A 25524-nucleotide genomic window follows, 5' to 3' on the forward strand; every position below is an offset into this window, starting at 1 on the left:
GGAGAATAACCTTATGGAAAAATTGTGAGAGACTCAACTAAGCCAAATTATCCCCAGAGAATTTGAGGATGAAAGTGAAGGAAAATGATAGCTAATGATAGAAAAGATATCAATATTTCTATAGCAAACCATAACTCCCCACCAGTAACAGTGATGCTATCCCACATAGACTCTCTAGCATCATGGTTCCCTATAAGTTGCATGAGAAAGTGAAAATGATATTAAAGAGAACAAAGATGACAAGAGCATCTCTTTTAGCCATTGAGGGATCAATTCTCAAAATATCTGAAAAAAGGGAAGATATTAAATACTTTGAAAAAATCACAGACTGAGAAAACATTAATAACTACCCACCAATATGCATATTTTCCCACATCTATAAAATCTATATAATACTTATATTGATCTATCTGTATCTCTATCTATCTACTGAGAATATCTTTGATGAAGATATTGGAAGGGAATAAAAAAGTTTTGCAAATGATATTCCATAGAAGACCACATCTTTATATTACACAGTGCATTGGAAAAGTGTAGACAATACAAGACTTCATTGTGCTTATTTTTTGTTAAGTATAAAAAAGCATTTGATTTGATAGAGCAAAGCACTAGATGAAAGGCTCCTTTTGAACTGTCTCCCATGCACATGTCAAAATTATACAAGATTCTTTGAAAGATGAAAAAACTAAGACAGGTTTGTTTGACGACCATCAGTGTATTTCTATCAAGGTGTTGGCCACTACCATGGAGCATATCCAGAGCATGGTTGGCATCCAAGGTAGAATCCCTACAGATATTGAGGTCAAAGGATCAGAATTTTAGGGCTGGCGGGGACCTTAGCAGCAGCAGATGATGAGTCATCACTCAGCTTCTCCTTGAAGACCTCAAATGAGGAAGGAACAGGTTGGATGGTTAGGACGTTTTCCCGTACATCAAGCCTAAACTTACTATTTATTTCATCTTCTATGATTGTTCCCAGTTCAGTCCTTTGGGGCCACACAGAATAAATATGATCCCTTTCCTACATATGCACCCTTCAAACATTTGAAGAGCATTTTTATTCCCTCCTTCTCCTCCCACCAGGTTTCTCTTCTCCAGGATAAATGTTGCTACTTCCTTCAACCAGTCCTTATCTTATAAAGACTTAAGATCCTTTAGCATTTGTGTGTTCTCCTCTGGACATTCTCCAACATATAAATGTCCCTCCTAAAATCTAGTTCCCAAAACTGAAGAAATTACTACAGATATGGTGTGACCACAGGAACACTTTAGCTACATCTGATACTTAAAGGAAAAGTTAAATAGTTTATAAGAAGAAATATACAGTGAATACATGGTGGCAAAAGATGGAATATGTCTTTTGGACGCAGTCCATAGGCCAGTTGAACTGGAACTGAGAGTGCATGAAAGGGAATATATGAAATAAGGCTGGAAAGGTAGGTAGGGTCAGATTGTTGTGGCCACTAAAAGTGGAGGGAAGGGAATAAGCATTTATGTAGTGCCCATGTACTGAGCACTGTGCTAACCACTTTACAGATATTGTCTCATTTGATTCTCACAACGACTCTGTGACGCAGTTGCTATTATTATTCTTATTTTGCATTTGAGAAAACTGAGATTAAGTGACTTGCCCCGCATCACACAGCTAGCATGTAACTGAGGCTGGATTTTAACTCAGGACTATTTGTTAAGATAAGGATTTTGAATTTTAGCACAGTGGCTGGCACCTATTAAGCACTTAATAAATTCTCTCTCTCTGTCTCTGTCTCTCTCTGTCTCTCTGTCTCTCTTTCCCTCCCTCCTCTATATCCTAGAAGTGATAGAGAGGTGTGGTTAGATCTATGTTTAAGGAACATCCATTTGTCAGCTAACTGGAAGATGGATTGGAAAGGAAAGAGACTGGAGTCAGAGAGGCTGATTAAGAGGCTATTGCAATGGTCCCATTGAAAGATGAGGACTTAAATTAGAGGCTGTGTGAGTGGAAAAAAGGGAATAGAGGTGAGAGATGTGGTTGTAGAACTGACAAAACTTGGCAACTGAGAAAATATGAAAATGAGGGAGAGAGAAGAGTCAAAGATGATTTAGAGGTAGATAACTAAAAGGATAGCAGTGTCTTTAACACAAACAGGGAAGTTCTTGTTTTTGGTCATAATGAGTTTAAGATGCCTAGAGGACGTCAAGATTTAAATGGCAGCTGGGAGATAACAGCTGCATTCACTTTCATCGGTATTGATATGTTACTTCATTACTGAATAACTCAGTGCCTTTTACTAGTTAGTTACTCACTTAAAATCTAATCTGTTACTGGATTGCAAGGTCTTCTTTTCTACTCTGCCTAATGCAGTTTCCTGAACCCAGATGGTGTTTACTAAATGTGTGCTGCTTCTTATAACATTGTTATTATAATACCATCATTTAACATAATCAATGACTATTTACTGCATGTTCCTTGTCTGTATGCCACAGTTACCAACTAGCTAATATCCATTAGTTCTGTTAAATTTTTAAAAACTGAGATCAGAAGTACTTTACATATTTTTAATCTGCTAAGTTGTATTTTTGTTGATAGGATCTTAGCTGTAAAATAAACAGTATTAATATTGTTTTCATAGTAGAATGAAAACAACTACTGTATTACAGCAGACAAGACACTACATTGTTCTATCCTGTACTTAAAATTTTTATTTTTATTTATCAGCTATTTATTTGAAGATAAATAAAGATAAATAGCTCATAGCTGACATTTCTATAAAACTCTAAGGTTTACAATACTTTAGCTCATTTGATTCTCATAACAACCTTAGGAGGTGAATTCTACAGGTATTATGATCCCCGTTTTACAGATTCGTAATTCGAGGCTCAAAGAATTTAATGGACTCGTCCACGGTTACCCAACTAGCAAATTCAGGAAGTGAAAGTTGGATCGCGATCTCTCCACACCAATTCCTGAACTTTTTCCATTGTTCCCTTTTGGGTAATTCCACATTTGGTTATTTCGAAGTCGATTTTATTTATTTATTTGCTTTGAATTAAGGGCACTGTAAGAGGGGAAAGAGAGGAAGAGCGAGGGACCCTATGCTGGTGGAAATCTGGCCAGCGAGGAAGCCACATCTTCATAAGATCCTGGAGTTAGACGACAAAGAAGAACTTTGAGGCTATTCCTAGAGCACTTAGCACAGTGCCCGGCACCTAGTAGGAGCTTAATAAATGCTTATTGATTGACACTGCCCCTCATTTTTACAGACGAAACGGAAGCCCAGAGAAGCTTTGACTCTGTGAGTTGCACAATAAGTAGCTAGAGGAAGGATTATTTGAAACCCAGTCCTAACGAAAGGATTCCCAAAGGTTGCAGAGAAAAGAGGTTAAACGCCTCTTGATTGGCAGCTGCACAGAGAGTCTGGCTCCGAATAATCGGGCTAGCCGAACCCCACGCGACCGCTTTGGATTTGCTCAGCTGTACAAGAACCAGATGCAAACCCTTTTCCCCCTGTGCCTGAAGCATCCTCCCGGGTCGCATCCTCCTGGGTGCATTCCCAGCTCCATCCAGCTGGGGGCCAAGTCCTTGGCAGCCTAGAGCTGCGGGTGCGCAGGCGCAGGCGCACGCGCGGAGCGGGGTTCGCTGAGGAGTTTTGAGTCCTGTGAAGCCCCGTCGCTTTGGCTTCTGCTGTTCCCGCCTGAGGTAGCGGAGGGGACCCGAGGGAGCTGGTTGTCGTCCGCCTCCCGGCTCCGCTTAGTCCCAGCATGGCGGAGCAGGGCTTGGAAATGGCTTCTATGATCCCTGCGCTTCGGGAGCTGGGCAGGTAGGGCGAAGAGATCCCCTACACCCCTCCTCCCCGGAGCCCTCCGCGCCCTCGCCTCCAGCCCCCCGACTGTTGCCTCTCCGCAGGCCCGGCCGCGGTTTCCCCCTCCCCGCGCCCCTGCTTTGTCCTCTCCTCGTCCCCCGCCCCTAGGCCCGAATCCCGGGGACCCTGGGAAGGGAGGTGGGGCCTTGGTGGCGGAGGTGGGCACCTGGGGGCACCTCCTTTTGCACCCCGCCCCCGCCTGGGCTGTGACTCTGGGCCAAGCTCGGCCCCTCCCTGCACCTCGTCTGTAAAATGGGGCGAAGAGTAGTTACCTCTCGGGTTTGTCGTGAAATACACACGTGTGAATGTGTGTCTGTGTCCGTCTGTACCTATGTCTGTCTGTGTCTATATCTGCATACATCTGTGTGCATGTGTGTTTGCATCTGTCCATCTCTTAACGTATGTCTGTATCTATGTCTAAGTGTATCTATAGCTGCATCTATCTATGGGTATGTCTGCCAGTCCATCTTTATCTGTCTGTCCATCCTTCTGTCTATGCCTTTCTATGTCTGTCTGTCTGTCTAGTTTATCTGCCTATGAGTGTCTATATCTGTCTGTATCTGTCTTTGTCAGACCATATCTATGTCTATATCTATATTTGTCTATTTCAGTATGTCCTTATCTGTCTATGCCTGTGTCTGTCTTTATGTCTGTGTCTGTCCTCCATAGCTATCTATCCATCCATCCATGTGCATATATGCACAAGCACATATGTGTGTGTATATTGGAGCCAGCTTGTACAGCTACGTGATCCTATCATTGAATTTTCATTGTGAGCATTTGCACTTCAGAAATCAGCAAATGCTATAAATCATTTATGATTTATAAATATATATAATATTATAAATATATAAATGATTTATATTTTTGGTGATTGTCTGTACTTAAGAAAGTGATGGGTGAAATGTTAATAATGAAGATTAAACTTTAAAAATGTGTCCTACATTCCTCCCCCTCCCCCCCAGCTGGTCGTTAAACATTTGCTAACACACCCTGTTATAGATAAATCTATGTGAAATGATGTAAGTAGATACAGAATATATGTAATACAGTGTGATATGTGTATATATCTATACATACATCTGTATATGCTTTGCAAACCTTAAAGCTTTATATAAATTGGTAGCCTCAAAGAGACAACATGGCAATAGTGACCACAGATTGGATTTGGAGAAAGATCTGGTTTAGAATCCAGCCTCAGACACTTATTAGAAAGTTGCTTAACCTCTCAGAGCCTGTTTCCTCATCTGTAAAATGGAGATGATAAAGCTGGTAGTACTATCCTCACAGGATTATTGCAGAGGGCAAATGAAATAAAGTATGTAAAACATTGCAAACTTTTAAACAGTGCACATCAGCTACTATTACTACTACTACAGGTACTACACATACTGTATGTAGACAGTGAATTGGACCTGGAATTGAAGAGGAAAACAAGTTAGACTGTAAGAAATTACACAGTTGTGTTCATGACGAGAAGCAGCATAGGGTAGTGGGCAGAAAGTGGGCTCTGAGCTAGAAAGGTCTGGATTGCAGTTTCATTTTTGACTCATATTAGCCCTGGGACACTGGACGAGTCCTTTAACCTTTCAGTGCTGTAGGCAACTCCCCTAAGATGCTAAGTTGCACAGAAAGTGTTGACTTGCATTGGTGGAGGGAGTTTCTTTTATCTAGTAATTCCCTGTACCAATGAAATTACAGATCCAGGTCCTATCCCTTATCCTTTCAAGACACCAAGCATCTCCCTGAAACAGAGACCCATCTTTTTAACGAGGGTATTTTTCCAGTGATGCTTTAAGGCTTCCAGGCATATTGTCTGAAGAGAAATCAAGTTGAGTGTCAACCAAAGGACAAATGAGATGGCTTCAGTACATTGCCACTAAAGAATTTCACAATAGAAGCAATGCAGTGGATCTCAGGAAAACACAGAGTATCCCAGAGAAAAGGTGGTCAACAGTGTCAAATGCAGCAGTTAGTTCAAGAAGGATGGTGGTTGTTCAGTTGTTTCAGTTGTGTCTGACACCTTCTGTGGTCCTTTTTGAGATTTTCTTGGCAAAAGATACTGGAGTGGTTTGCCATTTCCTGTTCCAGCTTATTTTACATATAAGGAAACTGAGGCAAACAGGGTGAAGCGACTTTCCCAGGGTCACATAGCTAATAAATGTCTAAGGCTAGATTGAACTCAGTAAGATAAGTCTTCTTCACTCCAGGCCCTGAAATCTATCCACTTTGCCACCTAGCATTAGAATTCAGAAAGAAAAAAAAGCATCAGATTTGGCAATTAAGAAAGCCATGATAAATTTTGAGAGATCACTTTGAGTTGATTGATGAGGTTAGAAGCCACATTACAAAGAGTTGAGTGAGTGAGTCAGAGGAAGTAGAAATAGCTTTTTCAAGCTCATAGAGGGAGGAGAAATACAGGATAGTAGTTTGAAGGATTCGTAGGGTCTAGTGAAGTGTTTTTATTTTGTTTTGTGTTTTAGGGATGAGGAAGTTGACATATTTGAAAGCAGTAGGTAAGGAACCAGTTGATAAGGAAAGGTTGGAGGTAATTGAGGATACAATCTGCTGCAGAAGACACTTTGGAGGAGGAGACATGAGATCAAGTGTACATTTAGAGGGCTTAGCCTTGGCAAAGAAAAAGACCACCTCTTTATTAGAAATTGAGGGAAAGGAGAGAGGAGGGGATGATGTCAGAGTTATGAGACAAAGGCCTTGGAAGAAGAGGATTCTCACAAAGAATGGTTTCAGTTTTTCTCAGTAAAGAGGCAGCTGAGAGAGAAGGGGAAGTCTGGGAGGTTCTAGGAGGGAAAGGAAGATTTGGAATAGCTTCTGTGGGGAGTAAGATATTGGATCAGTTAGGGAAGAATAAAAAGCTGCTTTGAGGACCCATTTGAGGTGAGATAGCATAAATTTGTAAGGTGCTCAGTAAGCAGAATCGTGAGGTGCCTCCAGCTGCATTTGTTGTCTTGTGAGTAGGATCAGAGGATATTCAGAGGTCTGGCAAAGAGAGCTATAAGATGAGTTCAAGGGATTTAAAAACAGTACAGTGTTGGGTTGAAATGGCTATTGTATACTCATTGTATAATAGGCACTTAAATGCTTGTTAGAGATAGCTGGTGGTGCAGTGGATAGAGCAGTAGGCCTGGAGTTAGGAAGACCTGAGTTCAAATCAGGACTTAGACACTTCCTAACTGTGTGATCCTGGACAAGTTATTTAACTTCTACTTGCCTCAGTTTCTTGAACTGTAAAATGGAATTAATAATAGCACCTACCTCTCAAGAGTTGTTGTGAGAATCAGATGAGATAATGTTTGTAAAAGTGCATAACACAGTGCCTGGTGCATAGTAGGTGCTTAATAAGTGCTTATTCCCTTCCCATCCTCATGTCGAATGAAGTCTGATCTCCAATTTCCCTACCTCTAAATTTTCTCCCAGTTGATCATCCCTGCCCTGGTTTTGCTTTCCTACCTGCAGTGTTTTGACCCTATGTTTAATCTCAACTAAACACTATCCTTTACACTTGAATCTCTTGCCCGCTTGTCCTGTTACTACTCATACTAAGTTAAACTTCAAAACAAGTGCACCACCCACCTTCTCTGCAGTTCCTCTTGAGATACTCATTGAGTGAAAAATGCTTTTATTTCAAACAGTGTGCAAAGCACTGTGCGTGGAATACAAATAACAGCAAGACAAACCCAGAGATCCCTAAACCCTAGCATTCTAATGCGTGGAGACCACACATCTAGGAGGTTTCAGCTGTAAGTTAAATGGAAAGATGCTGTGGTCCTTAGGATGCATTGGCAAAGTAGAGGGTAATATATCTTCTTTAGTTAAAAAGATAATGCTGCAGAAAAATGACATAATGCTAAGTGGGTCCATTTATATACTGTAACCTTTACTGCACCCACACTGTTATGTGGCAGTCCTTTTATTCTTTCTTTATTGATACCGTATCATAATCCCCTGATCAGCAATTCCAGACTTTCTCTTCTTTCGTTAAACTCCTTATATTACTCTATCCCATCTTCTTCTCTGCCTGGGACTTCACCTCCAACTTTACTGGGGGGGGGGACCTGTTATCAAAATGAGACTGAGCAAATGTGTGCCTTGATAGAGTGCTGAAGGGTGGAGGGATTAGAGGTCTCAGTGAGGATGAAAAGCAGGTTAGGAGGGATATGGGAGACGTAGAATGATAAGAAGAGGTTATGGTCAAGATAGGGGAAGTGGGACATTTATGGGTTCAAGCCAGGAATGCAGAGTACAAGCCAGAGCTAATTGTCAAGTAAAAACTTTTGGGGCTAAATTTCCAGTCTTTGGTTTAAATAGATAGTGGCTGTTTTTGTAGTGAAAGGATTAGTTTTCATACAAGCTATAATTGCAATCCCCACTGCAATTAAATTTATAATCAAACAGGAAGTATTTGAGATAGATTATCAAAATGTCCTGCTATTCCTACACTAATTCAGAATTAGCAGAATAAAAAAGCTATCTTTTCTAGTCTATCACTATTGTTTTTCTTTTAGAATGTAGATTTTACCAAATCATGTATGACTAATCACCATATCTCTAGAATACAGATTCTAAATCTGTGTTCCGTATTTAGATGCATATATGTACATATCTCTTTTTTTTACTCCAACATCCATTTTCCTTTGTAATTCTATATATTTTGTTTTATGCATTTTAGAACATTATTCTGAGGAGTCCATGAGCTTCACCAGACTTCTAAAAGGATTGATGACACAAAAAAGATTAAGAATGAATACATGTCTTAAAACATGTATATTACTTCATAATTACAGTAATAATAGTTTATGGTGATAAAAATCATAGTGCTTTTTTGCAAAGCACTTTCATGTGAAATTTATCAGAAGTTACTTGATCTCTGATCATAGGATCATAGAATTATTAGAGTTTGCAAGAGCATTTAGTCTTTATTATTGGCAACAACCATAATAATAACAAAAACAGATAGGTCTAATTTATATAGTGCTTTAACATATGTGAAGTGCTTTATTAAAAAAAAAAATTTCATTTTATCCTCATAACACCTCAGGGAGGTAGGTGATATTATTATCCCCATTTTATGGATGGGGAAACTGAGGCAGACGTCGCAGCTAGTATTTGGAGGCACGTTTGAACTCAGGTTTTCTTCACTCCAGACCCAGCGTTTTGTCCACAGCACCATGTAGTGTGCCTTATTGTTAACATATAAGGAGATATAGGCCCAGAGATGGGAAGTGAATTCTTTGTTTCCTCTTTATTATCTCTAGTCATCTAATAATTTCTGGACTTGGAATGATCTCTGTATCAATAATAATAATAATGATGTCCCCAAAAGACATGAAAATTTAGAAACATATTTATGAGCTTCTGGATCCTTCTTTTGAATATGAGTTTAGTAAATCATAATCACTCTGGAGTTTTAACTTGGATGGTGTGGTTGGGAAATCGAAAAGACAGTACTCCTCTTATGATATTCTTTGCCCAACCATGCTGCTCTCACTAGTTAACAAGCAGTTTTGTTGGGTCATGGGATCATAGATGCCATGTGCCCTATAGCCTTAAGGTTATTTGGTTGGATTTGGGAGTGGACCCAATAACCTCAATTATGTGACTTCCTCTAGTAGTATTCAGCGGCTTGGAATTAGCAAAGAGAAAGATATAGTGGGCATAACCTATGGTTTAATATTAGCAGAGTTTGAGTGGCTATAGGATAAAAAGACAAGGAAATCGTGGAGAATGATTGAATTGGTTGACTATTGGGTTGATACTGTGAAGATAAGAAGAGGCCAGAGCAAGGGTGACGGATTGGGAGAATGAAGAAGGATAGAAGACCTGGAGATTAAAGAAAGGGGGAAGGGTAGGTTTGACATACCTTTCACCCTCTGGCAAAGAAATGATGGACTAGAAGTACAGAACATTACATTCATTCCCAGACAGGGCCAATGTGTTGGTTTATTTTGCTTAACTATACATATTTGTTATAAGTAATGGGTGAGGAAGGGAAGTGGGGAGCAATTGACATTGAAAAACCAAAAAAAAAAGTTCATATTGCCATTTTGTTTCTTGAAATTAATTTAAATAGAAATGGTTACTAGACAAGTTTAAGTAGTTGTAGTGAAGTTCAAAATTAATAAAACATTCCATTTTTTAAGAAAGTAATGTTTAAAAGAATTAAGTTAGAGGGAGAGATAAAAGGACAGGAAATTATGGTTAGAGAGGGGAATTTCAGAGTTTGGGACTATGGAGACTGTGGGACCATGGACCACATTTAAAAGTAGTGAAACTCAGAGGTCTGATGAGGATATGAACTTGAAAGGAGTAAGGCTAAGGTAAATAAAAAATTAAACACACTACATGTATAGAACTTTGTTTTGAAATATGTTATAAAGCTTTGTGAGATCTAATAATTCTTTACTTTATTTCAGTACCAGGCCAGAGGACTATAACACAGTTGTGCAGAAGCCAAGACAAATTCTGTGTCAGTTTATTGACCGAATACTTACAGATGTAAATGTTGGTAAGCTACAGATTTTTTTTTATGTACTGGATTAGTTTCTTTGAATTCTATGAAGTGTTACCTCATTTTTGATGTTTTAAAACTTAACATTTGTACAACTTATCTTACAAAAGTGTTTTTAAATAAAGTGCTTTGTGTAACACTTTAAAATGCTCTGTAGATATGAGATGTTTTTATTAGTTTAGTGTCCCTATGTCCAACTCTTGCTGGTGGGGACTGTCCTAAGTATAATCAGTCAGTCAAAAGCATTTAGTAAACTCCTACTATGTGCCAGGCATTGTGCTAAGTGTATATACTTGAAGTCTTCAGTTCCTAAAATTATAGCTCACAAGCTCTCCACCCAAGTGTTTACTTTTTGGTGGTCTGCCAAAAGACACAATTATATTAGTGGAGAGGCATTTACTTGAATAGCATAGTAAGAGATTTTACGTTAGGGCATTTTTTCAGAAACTTAGGACACATAGACTGGCAGATAATGCATATCATGGTGGGGAGAGTGAGCAAGTATAGAGCTCTAGCATGGAGTTGGGATGAGGAATAAACATGAAAATATGATTCATATTGGCTTAATGACATATTCCTGAGTCTGGGTGTGCAAGTAATAGATTACTAGAATGGTACAAGATGATGTGATGAGTGCAGCTTCCTGAGATCTTCCTGTTTCCCTTTAATGATGTGTTCTTTGATTCTAAGTGGAAGTGGCCCACATGGAGCTAGGAATTCCCTGTCAGGTCAGAGAAGTCAAGGACGTCTGGAGTAGAGGGTGGGTAACTCTTGTATACTTACCTAAGAGGGCATTCCCTTTTGGAAGATGACTTAACTGAAGCCCCTACCAACTGTCTTAGGTCCTTTCCTTGAGTTCAAGTTAGCTTGATTATATTTATTACTTCCTTGTTCTGAATTTGTAACTGCACCATAACCCAACTCACCTCCCAGTCTACCACTGGGGAAACTTAGGTATTTGGCCTTGCAGGACCCCAGTGTCTTCTGGTACACTGTGTCTGCCAGCTATGTTGATCTGCTGCACAAACCCCTGGGTGCAGTATTTCTTTTTTTTTCTTCTTTTTTTTAATTAATTAAATTATTTTTAGTTTTCAGCATTAACTTTTATAAACTTTTGAGTTTTAAATTTTCTCCCCCTCTCTCCATTCCTCCCTCCCAAAAGCGATGTGCAATCTGATATAAGCTCTACATATACATTCCTGTTAAGCATATTTTCACATTAGTCATGTTGTAAAGAAGAATCAGAACCAATAGGAGGAACCACAAGAAAAAAGAAACAAAACAAAACAAAACAGAAGAAAAAAAAAGAACAAACAGTATGCTTCGATCTGCATTCAAACTCCACAGTTCTTTCTCTGGATGTGGATAGCATTTTTCCATCATGAGCCTTTTTGGAATTGTCTTAGATCATTGCTTTGCTGAGAGGACCTAAGTCTATCAAAGTTGGTCGTTTCACAGTGTGGCTGTGACTGTGTACAACGTTCTCCTGGTTCTGCTCACTTCATTCAGCATCAGTCCATACAAGTCTTTCCAGGTTTTTCTGAAGTCCTCTTATAGCACAATAGTATTCCATTACATTCACATACCATAACTTGTTCAGCCATTCCCCAATTGATGAGCATCCCCTCAGTATCCAATTCTTTGCCACCACAGAAAGAGCTGCTATAAATATTTTTGTACATGTGGGTCCTTTTCCCATTTGTATGATCTCTTTGGGATACAGCCCTAGAAGTGCTATTACTGGGTCAAAGGATATGCACAGTTTTATAGCCCATTGGGCATAGTTCTAAATTGCTCTCCAAAATGGTTGGATTATTTCACAACTCCACCAACAATGCATTAGTGTTCCAGTTTTCCCACTTCTTTTCCAACACTTATCATTTTCCTGTTTTGTCGTGTTAGCTAATTTGATAGGCGTGATGTGGCATCTCAGAGTCGTTTTGATTTGCGTTTCTCTAATCAATAGTGATTTGGAACATTTTTTCATATGACGATAGCTTTAATTTTTTCCTCTGAAAGCTGCCTGTTCATATCCTTTGTGGGTGCAGTATTTCTATTGGATTGTGCACTTGGCTAAGCCATTTAGCTCTTCCTTCAGCTCCTGGCTCAGCCAGAGACCTTGGCTGGGGTGCTGCCAAGCTCCTTGAGTGAGAATCGGAACTTTTACCCAAGGAGAATGGGGATGCCTCTTAGTTCTCCTCCCTGGACACAAAGCAGCAGTTCCCTCTTAGATCCCAAGCTCTCTTCCAAACATCCCAGAGTCTCTTCCCTGAATTTTAACCTTTCTTGGAAACTGTCCATGTTCTGGGTCAAGATCTCTGCTGCTGATTCTCAGTTTGTGCAGAGGTGCTTGACTTTGTCTTATCAAACCGAACATCCAGAGTCTAATATCTAACAATTTATTATAATGGTTTGTGAAATTTCATGGAATGTCAACAGTGAGATTTAGGCAATAAACATTTTATCAGTTTTAAACTAGATATAACTCATATTAAGTCTCAACAAGGTTTAAAATTTGTTTTTGGAATTAATTTTAAAAATTAATATTTTGTTGTTTTTAGTTGCTGTAGAACTTGTGAAGAAAACTGACTCTCAACCAAGTTCTGTGATGTTACTTGATTTCATCCAGCATATCATGAAATCTTTCCCCCTTATGTTTGTAAATGTCTGTGGAAGCCATCAACAAAAGGAGGCTGAAAATAGTTGTCTTGGTGAGTCTAATGACTTTGGTAAAACTACCCATGTTTTTCATGGAACCTCTTCTGTCTCCTGAATGAAATGTGTCATATAGATTGGTAAATAATTACTCAGTGGAATTTTGATGTAAATTCAGAGGGCACATTATTGGTTAATTTGATTGAATACTGCAAAAGCTTATTACATTTGCCTTTTATTTATATACCAACTACCTATCACAGATAGCAGAAATAATCTAAGTTCCATTTACCTGTCACTGAACTCACTTTTCAGACAAAGATGCAGTTAAAGTAAAGTATGGGTATCATTTGATATGGCAGTTGGAATAGAAAATGTTATTCACTGATCTCTTCATGACACTAATGGTGTTCTCTCCAGCTTGGTTTTTATTTATTTTTTTGTCTGTTTGTTTTTGCAAGGCAGTCAGGGTTAAGTGACTTGCCTAGGGGTCACACAGCAAGTGAGTAATCATGTGTCTGAGGCCAGATTTGAACTTAGGTTCCAGCTTGATTTTTAAAAAAGAAATTTATAGTACATTTGTTTCTGAATATATCCCTACTTTCATTCTTGCCGGTGAAACGAAGATTTAAAAGAGACAGAAAAAACAGTTCAGCAAAAACAATTAACTGTATCTGACAGTAAAACCACTGTTACATAACTAAATCTCCCTCACCTCTGCCTTTACAAAATGGGAGGAAGGTACCATTCATTCATTTGTTTTTCAGTTTCTCTCCAGGGCAATTCTTGGTCATTCTAATTACACAATTTGAAGTGTCATTTCATTGTTTTTTTCTGTTCATGTTGTGGTGATTGTGTGTGCTGTTTTCCTGATTCTTTCTTTACTCTGGATGAGCTTATATGTCTTCCGATGATTTTATGAATTCTTTATATTGTTTCTTATTTTGCAGTGATATCTTGTTATATTCATGAACTACATTTTGTTTGGTTATTACCCAATTGATAGTCACCTAACTGTTTCTAATTCTTTATCCAGATTGATTTTTAATGCTTCCTTCTGCCTGACCCTTTTTACTCTTTATTGGTCCCTTTGATGGCTAAATGAAGGGTTAAGCTATATGATATGCACTTGGAGTGCTTTTAATTTTATCAGAGTGCTTTCATGTCCTTGAGCTTAATTTTCCTAATAACCTTCATTGACATTTGAACAGATTGTGTTCTAATGGTTCATTTGCAAGTCAGTTGTTTGAAAATTGCCTTTCATCCTTTACATTGGGTGGGCGGCCAAGTCAATTAGTTTTGTTTTTCAAATATTTCTCAAGTCTGTCTTCTCAAATCTATCCCAACTGTCACAACCCTAGTTCAGGCTCTTTTTTTGTCCCTTAGACTGTTGCAGTATCCACTTTACAGGTCTCTCAACTTTGAGAGAGCCTACTTACAACTTGTACTTCCTGATGCATGGGTCTTATTTTGTCACTTCTTTGCTCAAAAACCATTAGCACTGTTGTCCATTGAATGAAGTAAAAATTCTTTAGTTGAAATTTAAATACTCCTACAACATGACTTCTGTCTCTTAGGTGTTATCTTACATTACTTCTTTTCATGTATTTATGATCTAATGAAACTTTATTATTTGCTATCCCCAAATGTAGACATTTTCCTATCTATATCTTTGCTCAGGCTAGTCCCTGTTCCAGGTGTGCATTCTTCTTATCCCAGGAAAGCTTGAATATTAAGCTAGGTTTGCATGTTATTCATTAGATAGTGGCAATCCACTGATGTTTTTTGAACAGAAGAGTGTTTGAGGATAGATTGGAGCAGGTAGAGACTGGAATTAGAGAATAGTTAGGATTTTATTAGTAAAGTTCAGACCTGAACTAGTGTTCATATGCTTTATTCTTTTATAATTCAAATATGGTTATAAAATAATTTCTTTTACTTTACATTTTTCTGATTTATTTGACTTATTAATTATATCCCTAACTTCATAAGAAATGTGATTCTTGTAAATAAACTATTATGCGTTCATTGCCATTTAGTAAAGATTTAGCAAACAAATTTGTAGTTGTGACATATGTACAATGTGTTTGTTTTTTTTTTAACCCAAAGAATTCAGTCACTGGATTATGACAAGACTTTTTCGAATTGCTGCGACTCCATCTTGTCATCCGTTACACAAGAACATTTGTGAAGTCATCAGCTCATTATTGTTTCTTTATAAAAGCAAGAGTTCGACAATTTTTGGGGTGCTAACAAGAGAATTATTGCATCTTTTTGAGGATCTGATTTATCTTCACAAAAGAAATGAAATGGGACAAACCATAGAATGGCCAGTGACAGTGAACAGATTTTTAAGTGACCTGGAGAAACGCATGGGATATTTGCAATCTGCTCCTCTGCAGTTATCGAGCATGCAAAATGTGGAGTTTATTGAAGTTGCATTATTAACAATTCTCAATGACATTATTGCCATTGTGTTTTTTAGAAGACAGGAACTTTTACTTTGGGGCATAGGCTGTTCTTTGCTAAAGTATGGCAGTCCTCACATTAAAGCCTTAGCAGTTTGTCTTTTGACTAGGCTCTTTGAACTTGGGGGACTACCAGAACAATCAGCAAACACTTTTTTCAACTCATTTTTCGAATTACTAAAAAATGTTGTAGAAATGGATGCGGATCAACTAAAACTTTATGAAGAACCTTTATCACAGTTAATGAAGCTGATGTTCCCGTTTGAAGCAGAGGCTCATAAAAACACGGAGCCTGTGTATTTGAGCATGTTACTGGAGAGACTGCGGCTCCTCTTCGAAGCGGGCGTACTTGTGAAGCTCAAATCTGAATTGCTGAAATCTGCCTTGTGCCACTTGCTGCAATACTTCCTCAGATTTGTGCCAGCAGGGTATGAATCTGCCTTACAGATCAGGAAGACCTGTGTAAGCAGCATTTGTAGAGTTTTTGTGGATGCACTTGGAGCTCAGGGGGAAGGAGAGGTGGGTAATTTTGAATGCTATTTGGTGGATGTGTACCTTTGTCATTTGCTGTATGTACTTTGATCATTTGTCTATGCTGTGTTAGTGAAGGAAGTTTATTTTTCAGAAATACCCCAAATGCAGAGCCATGACTAGGTATTATTTTCCTTGGTGCAGCCTCCTCACTGCTGTCTGTCTGTGTGCATAATGTGTTTTTTCTGTGATTTTAGAGGAATTGGTTTACTAGTTAAGTAATTAAAATACAGTTTTGGAAAAGGACCCTGTGTTTGCTTAGATTGATACATAAATATTGGTTTGTGTGGGGTAAATTAATTTTTTATATTGTTAATAAAAGGTTGGCTGAGTTTCATAGACCCTGTGCTCTTAGAAGATTGAAATTGCTAATAGAAAGTAGATAAAATGATGGTACCAACATTAAGTAAGTAAATAGATTAATAAAGTATATCTCCCCCCCATTCATTCATTATTTATTTATTTTTGACATTCTTTTGTTTTCCAGTTTTGATTTCCAAATTCTTTCCCTCCCTTCCACCCTTCCCTACTCACTCAGAAGGCAAACAATATGATATCAACTATATATGTGAAATCATATAAGACATATTGCCATATTAGCCATGTTGCAAAACAAAGCAAAAAAAAAGTGAGAAAATTATACTTCAGTTTGCATTCAGAGTTCATCAGGTCACTCTCTGGAAGTGGAATAACATTTTATAAAGTATTTCTTATGCAAATACGGCATGCAAGTCATGGCAAACAAATATGCTTGGCTTTGAGAGTAGAGCAAAAAAATTTAAAGACATGATTAAACAGGCATTACTTTGATTTCTTTTTTTTCTCTGTAGAAAATTTTGTTAAAACCCAGCTGGGTTTTCCCTGTGAAAGTAATTGTGTGATTTCCTGTTAGAATTTATCTTTACATCATTTTGAGTAAGAGAGATGGCATGGTTATTGAGAGGAATTTTAGTTTTAACAAAAATAACAGAAAATAAAGAATTGTCATATTGATAGCAAAATAAAAGACTGATTAAGATCTTTGAAAATGTGTTAGCTTTGTTAAGAAATAAGTAACATATATGAGATATTTTTCCCCTCCCTTTTATATATTTGATCAGTGTAAATATGGTTGCTAATAGACTTTCTTAACTTGTTTTTCCAGTATTTGTTGGGCTCACTGTATGCAGCATTAAAGCTTGAAAGTATGGAAATCTTTGAGCACTTTCAATGTGAAACCCAGCAAGATATTCCTTTTAATGATGAATGGAGCAGCTGTAGTGGTGGAATACCACGAAAAAGACAGCGACTAAGTTTATCATCAAAACATTTCTCTAACTCAGCAGGACGGGCAGAAGAGTAAGACTGTAATTCTGTTTGTGTTTAGTACAGTAGTAGAGCCTCATTAGCACTTTAAATTAAATACTTGATTTTCATAAGACTAAAATATATCCAATTTGTTTTGCCTGAATTTTGTTAAAGGAATGCTTTTGCATTCATACTTACTGTAGGGTTGAAATTGATTAATTTGAATAGAGATATTTATAGTGATTGTACAGATCTTCCCAGTCTCTGTTTAATTTTTCTTTTCAAAATACTTAACGCCATGAGATTATTTTATAGACTAGTAATTTATGAAATTTAACATCATATAAGATATTATTTCATTTAAGCAACGTTAAGACAAGTACTAGAGCAGCAATTATTTTTTGCCATAAACCTAGTTTAGTATGTAGTTTAGTATTTAACACTTTTTATATTTTTATGTTTAAATTATTTTAACTGGGTTTCTACTTGAATGAAAGTATTCTGAAATAATTATTATTAATTATAGAATTAAGCGTGTGGACATGAATGAAAAGAACATGTTGTGGAATGCACTGATCAAGAAAGCTGAATCTCTTCTCGTTCTCCTTGAGCAAAATAGTATGGAAAGCCCCATAATTCAGACATTAGAAGGAATTGTTGTCACTTTGCAGTTGACTGCTCTGTGTACTGTTCACTGTTCTCCACAAATCTGGTAAAAACAATTTAGAGTAACTTCTTGTGTGTCTTCTTGGTGGGGTCCTGGCCTATGATTGATAAATTTACCTTGCATTTAAGAGATCTTAGGAGGACTCATTTGCTCATTTCATTGAGGTTATCTGTAGTGTACAAAGCCTCTATTGATTGATTATATGTTGTTGAATTTTAGAGCTGAAAGGTACTTTAAAAACTATCTAAGTTAGCTGTATCTTTTTGAAGATGAGAGAAGTGAGGCCCAGAGATGTTAAATGATTTACCTAAAGCTTCATAGCTAGTTAGTAGCAGAGTTTCTCACTACCTACATCTCAGCCCCTTACATTGTGGCTTCCAACCGCAGTGCTCTACTGTGCTCTTCAAAGCTACCAGTGATCTCTTAACTGCTAAATAGAATGACGTTCTTTAAATTCTCCTTCTTTTTTATTGTTTTTTATTGTTGTTCAGTCATTTCAGTTGTGTCCAACTCTTTGTGACCCCTCTTTCAGTTTTCTTGGCAAAGATACTGGAGTGGTTTGCCTTTTCCTTCTCCAGCTCGTTTTACAGATGAGGAAACTGAGGCAAACAGGGTTAAGTGACTTGCCCAGGGTCAAATCTGAGGCCAGATTTGAACTCAAGTGTTCCTGGCTCCAGGCCTGGCACTCTATCCACTGTACTTGCTAGCTGCCCTCCCGTTGTACTTTCCTATAACTTTTGACACTGTTTACTTCTCCCTCCTCCTGAATACTATATCCGCCCTTGGTTTCTGTAATGCTGCTTTTTTTCTTGTTTTTTTCCTCTTATCTGCATGACCTTCTTGGTCTCTAAATATGGGTGCCCCCTAAAGATCTACTGTGGGTCCTTTTTTCCTCTATTGTTACCTCATTTAATCTAGTAGGTTCAATTTTTACCTGTATAAGAATGATTGTTTAATTGACCTTAAATCTGTCCATACCTAACCTTTCCCATAAATCCAGGTCCCATATTGTCAGCTGCCTATTGGACATATCTCCCTTAAACTCAGCCTATCTAAAAGTCTTTTCCTTAATTCCATTCAACCTTCCTCATTTCTTTTTATGATATCATCATCTTCCCAGTTACTAAGGTTCAAAAACCCTGGGTGACCCTTAATTCTTCCCTCTCTCTCACCCTAACTTTCACCAATTGAGAGAATGTAGAGAAAGAAAACAGAGCCCAAGAAAGCCTTGAGGGGACAACCACACAATTAGTAGTCATGGCTTTAATGGAAATCCAGTAAAGGAGACTGAGGAGTAGTCAGATAGTAGGAAAAGAAACAATAGGGAATAGCATCATGAAAATCTAGAGAGGAGAGTGTATCCAGGAAATAAAAAGTGGTCAACAGTGTCAGATGCTTCAGAGAGGTCAAGAAGGATGAGGATTGAGAAAAGGCCAATAGATTTGAATGGTAAGTTCAGAAGCAAGACTACAGAGGATATAGAAGAGTGAGAGAAAAGGAAATGAAGGTACCTATTGTTAATGGTTTTCTCAAGGGGATTAGTTGAGAAGGGGAGAAGATAAATAGTATAAGAGCTAGTGGACTTTGAACATGGGCTTTTAAGTATGGGAAGACATAACCATATTTTTAGACTATAGATAGGGAGAGATTGAAGATTAGAGAGAGTGGTAATGATAATGAGTTCAATCTGCTGGAAAAGATGAGAAGGGATGGAATTAAGGGTCCATGTAGAGCAGATGCTTTGGCAAGGTGAAGGCTACCTCTTCAAGGTGAAGAAGGAAGTAGTGGGAGAAAATATCTTGAGTGATATGAAATGAGGAAGGGGGAGAAGGGGGAACTTGGCTAATGGCTTCATTTTTTTTCAGTAAAGTAAGAAGTAAGGTTCTCAGCTGAGATTGTGGGGAGGAGGCATGTAGTGGAAGGCTTAAGGAGAGATCAGAAGGTTTTGAATGACCTCTGTGCTGAATGGGGTAGTACAAAAGGATTGCCTTGCTGTGGTGAAGGCCCGTTTGAATTTATATATCAGATTTGTGTTAGACCCAATCAAGTCAACAAGTTAAGTCAAGAAGCACTGTGCTAACTGCTATAGATAATAAAAGAAGCAAACGGTCGTGTCTGTCTTCAAAGGGTTCATAATCTAATAGGAGACAGCATGTAAATAACTGTGTGAAAATAAGATACCTACAAGATAAACTGCAGGTAACCTCAGAGAGAAGACACTAACATTAAAGAGGACTGGGAAAGGCTTCTTTAAAAACTGGGATTTTAGCTGAGATTTAAAGAAAACTGGGAGGTAGAAGTGAGGAGGGAGAGAATTCTAAGCAGGAAGGAAAGCCAGTCTTGTTCAGGGAACAGCAAGAAGCCTAGAATCATGGGATTGTAGAGTACATGTTATATTGGAGAGTAAGATATAAGAAGATTGGAAAGGTGGTAAAGGACCAGGTTATAAAAGGCTTTAAAATTCAAACAGAGAACTTTATATTGATCCTAGAGGCATGAGATTAGCCACTGGCATTTATTGAATAGGGGAGTGACAAAGTTAGACCTGTCCTTTAATGGGAGGATGGACTAGAGTAGATGAAGACTTGAGGAAGGCCACACAGAAGACTTGCAGTAGTGCAGGTATGAAGTGATAAGAGGCTGCACTAGGGTGGTAATAGTGTCATCAGAGAGAAGAATCCATATACGATGTTGAGAAGGTAGAATCTTCATAACTTGGCAACAGACTGGATATTGAGCGGGTGAAAGAGTATAAGGAATAAAGGATGACATCTAGGGAGTGAAACTGGGTGGCTGGGAGGAGGCCTTCAGCAGTAATAAGAACGTTTGAGAAAGAATATGGCTAAATGAGTTCGTTTTGGACTAGTTAAATTTAAGATTTCTATGGTACAGTAAGTCTGAGATGTCTAATAAGCATTTGGAAGTGTGAGTCTGGAGGTAATCATGGTTTCTTGATTTTGTACTGCTCCTTTCAGCAGCACATGAATAGGAGTGAAGGAAGAGGATAGTGGAATTTTCTAGGATTGGGGGGGTTTGGTAAGACATGATAGGACAAAGGGACAAGGAATTTCAGGGTAAAAGATAGTGGAGAGATAAACTGGTTCACCAAGGGGTTGAGATAGGGAAAGGAGGAGAGTGTATCTAGTACGTGACCTGAAAGAGAACTGAGGCATGGAAGGAATGAAAGTCATGATGAGAAAGGAATCCATACAGGGTTAGGGATCATAAGGCATAGGGAAAGATGGGATGTTGAAGGATTATGATCAACTAGAGGAAGTTCAGAGTTTATGAACATAATGTAGAATAGTTGGAATGATGACACAATCTAGGGTTATACCATCTAACTCTCTGTAGCTGAGATGTCATAGAGTTGAAAGCCATAGGAATTGAGTAGATTGAGGAACTGGTAAGTTAGAGTATTTGAGGGAGTATTCTCATACATTTTGAAGTCTGCTCATGAGGGCAGGAGTTGTGGTAGGTAGAAACTGAGCCAGGGGCTGAGTTCTTGAAGAGATGATGGTAGAGGGAGAATCTGGAACTGGCAATGGGGATTAAGGAGAATTCTGATTCCCCTGCCACTACCAAGGATTAAGGATATATGAGGGAGAGTGCATCCAGTCCTGGAAGAGGCCAAGGATGCAATGTTGTCAGCAGGGAGCCAGGTCTCAGTGAGTGCCACAATATGGGAGGAATTCGAAAGAAACAAATTTAGTATGAAAGAAAATTTATTATAAAAATGTATTTCAGAGCCCATAGTAGAAGGGACAGGCAGTTCAACAGTAGCACATTGAAGAATACTCACATCTGGCTACAAACTAACTCAGCCTTATTTCAAATTATTTGCCTTCCTATACTTTTCTACCCTCACACCCTCTACATTCATCTTGTTCCCTAAATATGAAACTGCTACTAATTGTGCTTTGTAAACAGAGTAACGGGTCTGCCTGAAGCCTAAACATAGACAGAAAGCCTAAGTTTAAAATGATTACATTTGACATAACTAGTACATTTGCATGTTTATGTTGGCCTCCCTTTGTGATTAGAATGAACTAAGTACAGAATAATTTTGAACCCTTATTGCTTTTGGCTTTACTGGAATACTGGTTTTGAACGTTATCAAACAAGATTTTATTCTGCTATCTTTTTTATTTTTCTTTTACAGCAGCCTTAATTATAAAATCTCTCCCCATAAACATGAGATGAAATCTTCAGACTTAGTGTCGAATGTGCAAATAACCTGGCTGTCTCTGGATTTCATCACAAGAGTGCTTAAGATATGTAGATGTTTATTAGAATCTGTTCAGAAGCCTAATCTGGAACCAGTGATTAATAGATTGCTGAAAATATTTGATGCTTTGTTTTATATGCAAGGTAAGTTATGGAAATAAGCATCAAACTGGAAAAACCTTTAAAAATGACATCAATATATAATAAGCTTTCCTGCAGAGTTACTAGTATCTAAAGTTTAAATTCGCATATCTTTATTTTTTAATTTTTCAAGTTCTTTAAAATGATTTAATATTTTATTTTCCCCAGTTACATGTAAAAACAATTTTTAATATTTTCTTAAAAATTTTGATTTCCAAATTGTCTCCATGCTTCCTTCATTTTCCCACTCACCCTCAATTGAGAAAACAAACAATTTGATATAGGTTATACATGAATTCTCATGCAAAGCATATTTCTACATTAGTCATGTTGTGAAACATGACCAAAAAAAAAAATAAAGAAAAAATATGCTTTGATCTGCATTTAGACTCCATCAGTTCTTTCTCTGGAGGTGGATAGCATTTTTCATTTTATATCCCCTGGAACTTTTTTGAATCATTGTATTGCTGAGAATAGCTAAGTCATTCAAAATTTATATTTCTTTAGAATGCACAAATGTGTCTCTTAGGTTTTCCGTTTTACTTATTCTGCTATATCTTGCTATATTGTGCTTCGTATAAATGATTAAAAGTAGTTCCTTAGCCCTGTATTCCTGTTGGTGAAATATTTTGATTTAACTTTTCTCACAATGTGTATGAAATAGATTCTTTTAATTCAAAGACCTCTGATTTCATTGGTTTGTGTAGGCTTTCTTTAGGAGTTGATGTGTCTGAAAATTCATCAGTCAGGAGCCTCTGGGAACTTAGCTCAGATGTTCTTGAATGACATGCATGCCTTTCAGCAGGCCGATACTTAGAAGTTTTCTAGCTTGGTGTAAGACCTGTCATAATTTGGTGTCTTAGTCTTTGAGAAACCAGAGTTATCTCCACCTCAAAACTAGACATCAGACTTTTCTGACACAACTAAAATTCATTTATACAGAAATCCATTTTATGTTGTTATACAATACATACGTTGATTTTATTAAAAAAAACTTCAGAGATATAGTAAAGATTGAAATGCAATTAATTACCTATTGTATGTTTTTTTTTTCAGTAAAAACTCCATTTGAAGATAAGATTCTGGAGGATTTGTGTGGAATGTTATCACTTCCATGGATTTATACCCATTCTGAAGACCCTTCTTTAAAACTGACCACATTTGGCACTGATCTTTTGGCCCTGAGCCAAAGTATTTCAGATAGTTTCTGTAAGTGTACAGATAAAAGTGTGTCTCCTTCGCTGTCCTTAATATCAGTTCTTTCTTATAGTTTATAATACTGTGTTTTAATTTTAGGATACTGCCCTTACTTATATTAGATAAACTTATAACAAATGTTGCAACAAGTATTTAGAATTACTGATATAGGAAACATTGTTCAATAAACTTCATCTTTTCAGCACCCCAGGCACAGTCACAGTGTATATACCTTCTGACTTTGTTCCCGAGAAATATTTGTCTTGAATGGAGAACAGCGGTGTATTATTGGGCATTGCAAAGCTCCCATGAAATTATTCGTGCTAGTTGTGTTAGAGGATTCTCTATCTTGTTGCATCAGCGGAGTAAAAATTCGTACAAGAGAGTTCCCAAGATTCTCATGTATGTATTATTTTATTCATGTAGATTCTGTAGTTTAACATTTTTAAGGTACTTGATAAATGTTTGTTGATGATAATGCAGAGGGGATAGCAACTTTAATTTGAAAATCTGCTTTTTTTTACAACAAGCTGTTCCTGATTGATGTCTTGATGCAGATGAGTATGTTAATATTCCTGACTAGGCCACATAAGTAAATATCCAGAAAGATAACTTTTTTTCCTAAATACAGAGATAAAGTCAAAGATGATTTGGGTGCTGTCAAAAAAGCATTTGCCACTATACTTGGACAGCTGATTTGTACTCTTTGTGGCCCATTTGAGTGGAAAAGTCCTTTAACAGAACCTCTCTCTGAGGATGGAAATGTTGGCATCTTCTGTAAGAACCTCACAGTTGCTTCTGATTGTGAACAGTCATTTTTTCTACTGAAAGCTTCTATCTGCAAGCCAGTCCTTTTCTTGCTGAAAAAAAAAGTTCCTAGTCCAGTAAAATTGGGTAAGTGTTGATTTGTTTTATTGTCTGGTTTGAAATCATCTTGGGCCTGTGGGGCTTGAAAAAAAAATTGTGCCAGAGTAAATGAATAAGAATTTTAGCAAAGGTTTTAAATGTATGTTTCACAAAACTAAAAAACTGCTTTTCATGTCATGATGCTTATTACCATTAAATTCATCATTATTTTACCAGTATTGCTAGTACAACTACTACTGCTTCAAAATAAAATAACCTCATGTTGTAAAACATACAATATAAAAGTTTATTTGTCACAGTAACCCAGTAAGGTAGGTAGTGAAGTTCCCCATTTTATAAATGAGGAAAATGAAGGTCAGACTTGGCCAAAGTATTGGGCTCACAGGTTATTCATTTGAATTAAACTGAAGAAAACCTCATAGTCACACAGTTTGTCAGTGACTATATCAGTCATTCAATTTTAGCTTCCATATACAAAGGATTTGCTAAATTAAATCTTACAACAGCAATATAATAGTTTTAAGGTTTGCAGAGCCCTTTACATTGATGATCTTCTTTGGTCCTCACAGCAGACCCATGAAGTAAGTTTAGTTTGTTTTGTTTTGTTTTGTTTTTTACAAATAAAGTGAAGCTGAAAAAGTTTATGACCTGTTTGAGGCAGGATTTGAACTCAGGTCTTGCTGACTCCCAAATACAGCATCCTATCCCCTGCAACACCAAAAGGAATAAATTTTGGAAACTGAGAAATTGGAAATAATTTTGTCTTATTGCAATGTACTGAAATATGAGATTTCGAAGCTCTTTGGATAATGCTGCATACCTTTGTTCATTATTTATTGTAACTTATTTTTTGACTGAGCCATTGAACACTGGACTGATCAAATGAAAAATAGCTGATATGGTGAACTTATGATTGGGAGGTTCTTATTCCGTTATAAATGTGGAATGTTGTAAAGGCTTTTTCATCCCTTCTTGTTATAATTAAACGTAAACTTAAAATTTGTATTGTACTGTATTTTGTTCATTGAAACATTGACATAATATTCCTTATATATTTTTAAATGTGTTAATTAGATGTTATATATGTTTTACCCTTTAGCCTTCATAGATAAT

The 25524-nt window shown here is 37.4% G+C and overlaps 1 protein-coding gene across 1 annotated transcript in view; it reads left to right on the forward strand.

Moving 5' to 3' along the window:
* Positions 1-3626: 3626 nt before the first annotated feature.
* Positions 3627-25524, forward strand: part of ATR (ATR checkpoint kinase) — a 121935-nt gene continuing 100037 nt past the window's right edge. Inside the window, 11 exon segments of the mRNA XM_020970917.2 lie at positions 3627-3800; positions 10277-10368; positions 12933-13082; positions 15136-16013; positions 17170-17363; positions 17839-18024; positions 22142-22350; positions 23404-23556; positions 23748-23946; positions 24176-24438; positions 25511-25522. Of these exon segments, the coding sequence (XP_020826576.1) occupies positions 3742-3800; positions 10277-10368; positions 12933-13082; positions 15136-16013; positions 17170-17363; positions 17839-18024; positions 22142-22350; positions 23404-23556; positions 23748-23946; positions 24176-24438; positions 25511-25522 (2395 nt within the window). The 5' untranslated portion in view covers positions 3627-3741.

This window comes from Phascolarctos cinereus, unplaced genomic scaffold, assembly GCF_003287225.1.
Source record: "Phascolarctos cinereus isolate Bilbo 61053 unplaced genomic scaffold, phaCin_HiC Scaffold_7;HRSCAF=346, whole genome shotgun sequence".
Taxonomy (NCBI): Eukaryota; Metazoa; Chordata; class Mammalia; order Diprotodontia; family Phascolarctidae; genus Phascolarctos; species Phascolarctos cinereus.